Source organism: Nannobrachium achirus, assembly GCF_963921795.1.
Source record: "Nannobrachium achirus genome assembly, chromosome: 6".
NCBI lineage: Eukaryota > Metazoa > Chordata > Actinopteri > Myctophiformes > Myctophidae > Nannobrachium > Nannobrachium achirus.
The window spans coordinates 30,531,255-30,539,143 of NC_137815.1; the positions used below are offsets into that span (position 1 = coordinate 30,531,255).

General features: G+C 40.2%; 1 protein-coding gene across 1 annotated transcript in view; it reads left to right on the forward strand.

The window, feature by feature from the left end:
• The window catches only part of LOC308286997 (copine-8-like), a gene marked incomplete at both ends in the record, with an annotated part of 66,778 nt that extends 61,714 nt beyond the window's left edge, over positions 1 to 5,064 (forward strand). The window contains 3 exons of the mRNA XM_080728118.1: positions 559 to 616; positions 3,510 to 3,583; positions 4,870 to 5,064. Coding sequence (XP_080584244.1) covers positions 559 to 616; positions 3,510 to 3,583; positions 4,870 to 5,064 — 327 coding nt within the window. The remainder of the gene's footprint in view (positions 1 to 558; positions 617 to 3,509; positions 3,584 to 4,869) is intronic.
• Positions 5,065 to 7,889: the final 2,825 nt, after the last annotated feature.

A 7,889-nucleotide genomic window follows, 5' to 3' on the forward strand; every position in this document is an offset into this window, starting at 1 on the left:
CCACTATAACATTGCAACTTTTCAGGAATAGAAAGCCTACAGTTTATGTTAGCTTATTCCCCATCGATGACGACACTGGCAGACGGATTTCTGAACTGCCCACAGCTCTCCTATGAGACACAGACAGAGTAGAAAAAGATTGTGCTATTTTATTTTATTTTATCATGAACATTAATGAGGACCAATTATATGACGATAGGTTGAAAAGTGGTGAAGTCGTCCTTTAGGTAAAACAATGTGAATACTTTTTTCCGCCACTGCTAACCTCTCCACCTACAGTACCATCAGGTGTCAGAGGAGGTAATCAGGACAGACTCACTCCGCTACACTCTCACGTGTAACTTTACGCGTTGGAGAAGATGATGAACGACGACAGAGCAGTTCTGAAAGTACTTCATCAAAGTGTACTGTGCAGAGTGCAAGAGTCAGTACATTTCAGGCTGATAATTCCTTCCCAGGTGTCTTTCCTTTGTGGGAAGAAAGACGGAGAGAAGCCGCTAACGAGCCAACCAAGCTGAACTGACTCTAACCGCTTGTTTTTGGTATTCTCCTCCGCAGGGGGCCAAGCTGCCCATGTCCATCATCATAGTGGGAGTGGGCCAGGCGGAGTTTGACGGTAGGAACTAGGAACCCAACTTCACTACTTTTACACACATCATCAGTAGGGCTGTCACAATTATTACATAATCGTCTAATCGTGATTATTTGACATTATCGCAATTATTTGGTCATAATCGTGAATGTTGAAAAATGTCAGAAATAGTGGAAATAGCAGATCTACAAGCTCACAACGCGTCGCATCGCGACGCGTTGTGAGCTTGTAGATCGGCTATTTCCACTATCAATGTTATTTTTTAAGCAGTAAGTTGTCAAATATGTCAGTAATGTATTTGTATATTTAGGTTATGTGTCATATCTACCATATGCAACTTCAAAGCCTAAAAGCCAAACACAAATGTAATTATCAACGACAAATACACAATTAAATCGTTAATCGCCAATTATTTGAGTGACAATTAATCGTCATGTAAAATGTCATATCGTGACAGCCCTGATCATCAGCTGTGGTTCTCAAGACTTTTATCCATGTCAAGGACCCCCAGGTTATCTGGAAATATTTTCAAATAGCCGATGTGTAAACACGGTTAAACAATGGTTACAATGAGTTTGATTGCAATATTAACTGGAACCCCCTCAAGGACTTCTGGGTGGAAAGCAGTGGTGGAAAGTATGTACTAAGTCATCAGCATCGTTGTCATCTCTAAGTCATCTCTTTGACTTAGGCAGAAAGTGATTTCGGAATGTAACAAGCATTCTGATGGGCTTAGGACATACAGTAGATAGATAGATAGATAGATAGATAGATAGATAGATAGATAGATACCTTTATTATCCCACGGGGGAAATTCAGTTGCCCAGAGGCAGCACAGCAGTTAAGGTTACAAGTTACAGAGAAGTAAGAAAAAGAAAAAGAGTACTGTAGTATACAGTCCAAAGAGCAAGCACAAAAAAAGATAAATAAAACATAAAGTGTCGAAAGCTATTGCAAAAAAAAGAAGAATATATACATAAAGTGACCACGAAACATTTAACGCTAAATGACACGTCACACACACAAAAAAAGCTATACTCAAGCATAACTTAACAAACAGTGCCAAACAAAAGAGTGCACATAACAGTCACTGCTAGTCAATGCAGTCATGCAACACAAGTATCACACCGCCATATCAACACCGCAATAATACACAGTACAACCAAGGCAATAAGGGACAATGATGCAGCAGTGTTAGGAGAGTATAGAGTTGGATAACAATGGCAATTTGACCAAAAAGTGATTTAGACAATTATGCTGTGAGGCTAACGATTTGTATTTCAAAACAGTGTTATTTTGGTGACTGTATGGCATGTATAATTTGAATTACGATTGAGGCTGGAGATCAAGGACAATGTCCAATCAGTCCACCTGAGAAACCCATCAAAAGACCACGTACTCGTGCTCAATTCGATCACATTTTTCACCATCATCCACATGAACTACAAGTTCATGATTGCCATTTTAATCAGCGGCGGCTCCAGAGAATTGTGACTGGGGGGGCTATGGGGGAGCTGGCTTTTTTTTAGAGCAGGGGCTAATTCATTTTGGTAACAAACAATAATGAATAGTACTAATACGACAAACAAGATTCTCTGGCTCAGAGTATTGATAACTGAACAGACCAGATCATTGATAGTTTTCAGCTCCAAATCTGGGTACTGTAAGTGATCAAATAGGGTTTTTGCGAGGCTGAAGATGCTTTCCAGCATAAAAAGTTTTATAGTATGATTTACATAGAAGTCATTCAATTGTCTTTCACATATTCATATATATTTCATGTATTTGTTCCTTAAATATTTTTCATCACAATTGGGTGTGTGGGGTGGGGGGGCTTAGGGGGTGCTAAGCCTTCACCAGGGGGGGCTAACGCCCCCTCTAGCACCCCCCTGGAGCCGCCACTGATTTTAATGGATGCAAGTCAGAGCCTGTTACTGCAAACAGCCTCCTCTTCTCTCTCTCTCTATCTATGCTATGGCAATTATTCAGAGAAACACTTGGGAGGGAATTACTAACTCATTTGATTCAGTATATTATGGAGCCTAACAGGTCCATAGGTGGATGCACATTGCACACATAGTTGTATAAGAGCTGGCTGAGGTTTATTGCTGGCTTTGTGGTGTTGAGGGTACAAGTAGTGCTCACTCTTAATTGCACTCAGCTGTTTAAAATGCATGGTAGAGCCGTGGCCCTCTACAGCAAGAATGAAAACATATTATTCACATAAATATAGTATGTCGTCACTGTCGGGCAGAAACCTTGTATCTCCAAGTTTCAACTGTGTACTTTTTGCACCAAGCAAAGCCCTGCCTCATCATACAATGCTGTTGCACAAATGTAGTGAAAACAGCCGATCTACAAGCACACAACGCCTCGCGGTGCGAGGCGTTGTGTGCTTGTAGATCTGCTATTTTCACTAGTTTAGTTCATTTTGAAAATGATAAATACAAAACGAACGGTCTTGGACATATAAGGTTTCCACGGTAATTCCACCTGACAACGACGATGTGTATCTGTGTCACATGCGTGCATGCGTGTGTGTAGTACTCACAGTGGTTCTCAGTCCGGGGATCATCACCAGTGGTCCTTGAGGGGGTTCCAGGCGGTCCCCATACAGCTAAATGATGGAGTTGAGATTAGGTTGAGTTTACAGGATTAGAGGTATGCCTGATTTATAGCACTTGTAGCTGTGTGTGCACTCAACAGCAACGTTGTGATCTTGTAGAACTGAAACATAAATCTGTCTTTAGGATTAGGGTTAAAATCGTTGATTGTGTGTGTGTGTGTGTGTGTGTGTGTGTGTGTGTGTGTGTGTGTGTGTGTGTGTGTGTGTGTGTGTGTGTGTGTGTGTGCGTGCGTGCGTGCGTGCGTGCGTGCGTGCGTGCGTGCGTGTGTGTGTGTACCCTGTGTTTTCCAGCTATGGTGGAGTTGGACGGCGACGACATCAGGATCTCGTCCAGAGGAAAGCTGGCGGAGAGAGACATTGTTCAGGTGACCGTTATTTACCACATGAAAATGATCAAAGATGGTGCCGGTTAAAAAAACATTGTTTAACCGTGTTTACACATCGGCTATTTGAATGGTGCGAAAAGGCCTTTCTGTGTGGAGTTTGCATGTTCTCCCCGTGTTATGCGGTTTGCTCCCATTTATTTCTGCAAAAAAAAAAAGAATTCACCCTCATAGGTAGAATAAAACGCAGTGTGACCGTGCCCTTACTTTTTGAATACGGGACTTGTAACAGTAGTATTTCTACATTGATTGATTGATTGAAGATTTTATTAGAAGGTTCGGTTGCATAGGACAAAGTTCAGTTTCATGACAGTACAAATCACTGGTACAAGGTCAACTAAAAGGAGATCCTAGTAAGCTTTGCGGCTTATTTAAACAGGATCCCTTTATGTATCTCATATAACATTGAAAGACAGACGGATAGAACACAGTACTATGCAAAAGATATCATCAATAACAAAAAATGAAGCAGTTAAGAAGAAGAGATATTTTTTTTATAAAAAGATAAAAATTTGAAATTAAATATTTACAGTGGAAAAGGGGAGGTAAGGATGGTGCCTGTACCCTAAGGCAAAAAGGCCTTTCTGTGTGGAGTTTGCATGTTCTCCCCGTGTTATGCGGTTTGCTCCCATTTATTTCTGCAAAAAAAAAAATCGCCCTCATAGGTAGAATAAAGCGCAGTGTGACCGTGCCCTTACTTTTTGAATACGGGACTTGTAACAGTAGTATTTCTACATTGATTGATTGATTGAAGATTTTATTAGAAGGTTCGGTTGCATAGGACAAAGTTCAGTTTCATGACAGTACAAATCACTGGTATAAGGTCAACTAAAAGGAGATCTTAGTAAGCTTATTTGCGGCTTATTTAAACAGGATCCCTTTATGTTTCTCATATAACATTGAAAGACAGACGGATAGAACACAGTACTATGCAAAAGATATCATCAATAACAAAAAAGGAAGCAGTTAAGAAGAAGAGAAAAAAAAATGATAAAAAGATAAAAAATAAAATAATAATATTTACAGTAGAAAAGGGGAGGTACTGTAAGTATGGGCTTAGTCAATTATAGGTTTCGAGTAGCAGCCGTCTGGAGGTGACTTTTCAGCCCAATTTTGAAGGAAGGAAGGGATTTGCACTCCTTTTGGGCCTGCGGTAGGGCATTCCACATGTTAGTGTGGTATAGCAGGAGAAGAATTAAAGCCTTTTTTAGAGTTAAATCTGGGTTGAATGCAGTATTGATATTTCACTGTTTTCTTTCCCGAAACAGTTCGTCCCCTTCCGAGACTACATGGACCGGACGGGCAACCACGTGCTGAGCATGGCGCGGCTGGCCAAAGACGTGCTGGCCGAGATCCCCGACCAGTTCATCTCCTACATGAAGAGCCGGGGGATCAAACCCAACCCCGCGCCGCCGCCTTACACCCCCCCGCTGGGACACATGCACCACCACACGCAGATCTGATCTGAAGAACCCTCGCTCTACTCGTACCTTTTTTGGTTGTGTACTGAAGCCCTGCTATAGGAGCCAGGCTGCAGCAAAACAGCGAGAACTACGAAAGAAAGAATCCAAGTTGGGAAGGAACGCCTACTACTTTCTGCCCGTTTTTGTGTGTATAAAAATAACAGGATGAGGCGGTAAAGAGATGCTGGCGTAGTTGTTGGGTGTCCTAAAGAGGCGTTGATTGTACTCTGTTGCGCGTACTGTGTCACGTGGCGTAACTTAGGTATAAATCAGATATAATATAACATGACTGTTGCAACAGGATTTATTTTTTATTATTTAAAACTTTTTTTGGGGTGATTTAGCGATTAGTTTCTCGTGAGGAGAGAGGGGACAGTGGTTCCCGACCTTTGGCCCACATTTGAAAATCTCCAAAAGCATTCATGACCCCCACCCGACCCTGTCAAGTGGTCAGGGTAGGTGTGGGCATTATCATAGCATGTTTATTTTAATGATCAATATCGATCGATCGTGTTCCAGCTTGGATCAATGGAACAATAACGACATGACTAATGTTATATTATCAATAAAATGTTAGTGATTTTGTGAATTATTTGGTCGGGGACCCACTTTCAATAATCCTCACGGCCCCTCCAGTCCAGTGATTGCAGGGCATCGATGTACTTTAATAGGACTTTAAATAAATCCACAATGAGCCACAAAGTGACTGTTTTCATGTCTAGTTTGACAAGGTTGGTTCAAACAAGCGTCGTGGTTCAATAAACTTGTGCCTGTCAGTCCGTGGTTGTTTCAGTAAAGTGTAATAACAACAACAAAAAATTGCAGTGTTGATTCCGTCGACTAAAACTATGACGAAAAATTATCGTCGACTAACTTTTTTCACTAAGACCAAATATATTGACGATTCCGTCAACAAATAACAGACTAGACTAAAATGTTAGGAAGGGACGAGTGGAGAAGAGTGCTCGAGTGTTGCGCTCTGAAAATAGCCGATCTACAAGCTCACAGCGTGTCGCAGAGCTTTTAGATCGGCTACTTTCAGCATGCAACCAGGTGTAAAAACACCATCGAGGCCCCCGAAAATACATTTTCGTCGACAAACAGACTAAACAGATTTTTTTCAAAAGACTGACCAAACTATATCAAAATTAGCCGTCAAAATCAACACTGCCTCATTTGCACCGTCATTGGTGTGGCTTAGTGGAGTGAGATACGTTTACAGTTATAGGTTACTTTCCCCTGTCTTAGGATTTAGTTCAGCCCTCGAGTTGTTTTCAGGTTTTCAATTACAGTGGAAGACATATGTTTATTTTTTTTATTTTTTTGGCACATTTGGTTTTTATTTCTTTGGGAATTGTTAATTAGGCTTTTACATGAGGTATCTACTCCTCGCTTCCTTATTAAGTAAATGTTTATATAAAAAAAAGCATGATGTATACTGTATGAGAACTACATTTCCCCATACTCCAAGTATTTATCCTTGAATGTTATCAAAGGTGGCATGCAAATTTGATAAATTTGTATTTGATTGCCATGAGATATTTGTATCCATTTTGGGTATCTTTGCATCGGTCACCAATTTTTGCACGGATTAAATATTTATAAAAGCACAAGACAAGTTGTATTATAGTAAGAACCATCTTTTATTTATTATGATTACTTTAATATGGCTGATTAAAATCAATCATTGTTGGATCACCTTGTAAAACATCACCACCTTCCATAAATAAGGAAAGTTTTTTGATATATGGTACAATATAGTTTGATGATACCATCTAGTAAGGATCGTCTGTCATCAGAAAAAGATAATATTGCAACCGCGGGAGAACTTTTATTTGTTGTTGTCTGGGCTTTTCTCCAGCATGCTGTGAAGGCCAGGTTTTATGAGAAGTTTGATTAGATACAAAAAAAAAAAAACAGCCCATCACTAGCTAGCCGATCCAATTTCAGGCAAATTTATTCTCTGTGTATAAACACTTCGACAGTGTTATACGGGGAGGAAAAAGTGACAAAAGGTTTTTGCGTCAACGCTTTTTGTTTTGTACGACATGGTTGTTCCAACAAAATAGGTCCATAAATTAGCCTTAACCACTTAAACCCCATACAGCATCTGTATCGTGGGAAAAGCTTTTAGCAGAAAATAGCAGATGGACAAACTCTGCTTGATCGGCTATTTTCAGCGAAAGGCCTTGCCCACAATAACAGAAAAGACACTAGTTTATTGCCCTGGGGGACCCCGGTCAACCACATAGTGGTTATTTAGTGTGAGTTCAGCACTCTTGCACACTATGTTCATAGGGTGAATTTCAGACGGTAAGGGGGACGTGTGGGGCCAACGGGGACACAGACGCATGTAGTGGAGTGAAAGTTATAAGGGCCCTATTCTCGCCAGTGCCTTATCCTTTATCCCCAAACTGCTTTGCCTTTTTTTTACTATTTTGAAAAACATTTTTAAATACTTCAATATCTACATCGACACGTTGTGAGCTTGTAGATCGGCTATTTGAATTATTTAAAAAGGTTTTTCAAAATACAAAAAACTAGAACTGCACACTGTCGAGGTGCCAACTTGCGCTTTGTACACCAGGCCTAGGGTATAGAGCATCGCAGTGGGCGCTAAAAAATATCCCGTTCATTTTCCTCATAGACTTTCACGAAAATATTTATAACAATTATGTTAAGCCTAGAACCAAGCCATCCAGGATTGCAGTGAATCATGACCATAAAACCTTTGTTTCTATGAAAAGAACATTTTGTAAATCGCTAAACAAAGGGTAGTTATTAAATGTAATACATCAAATAATTTAATATTAAAATATGTTTTC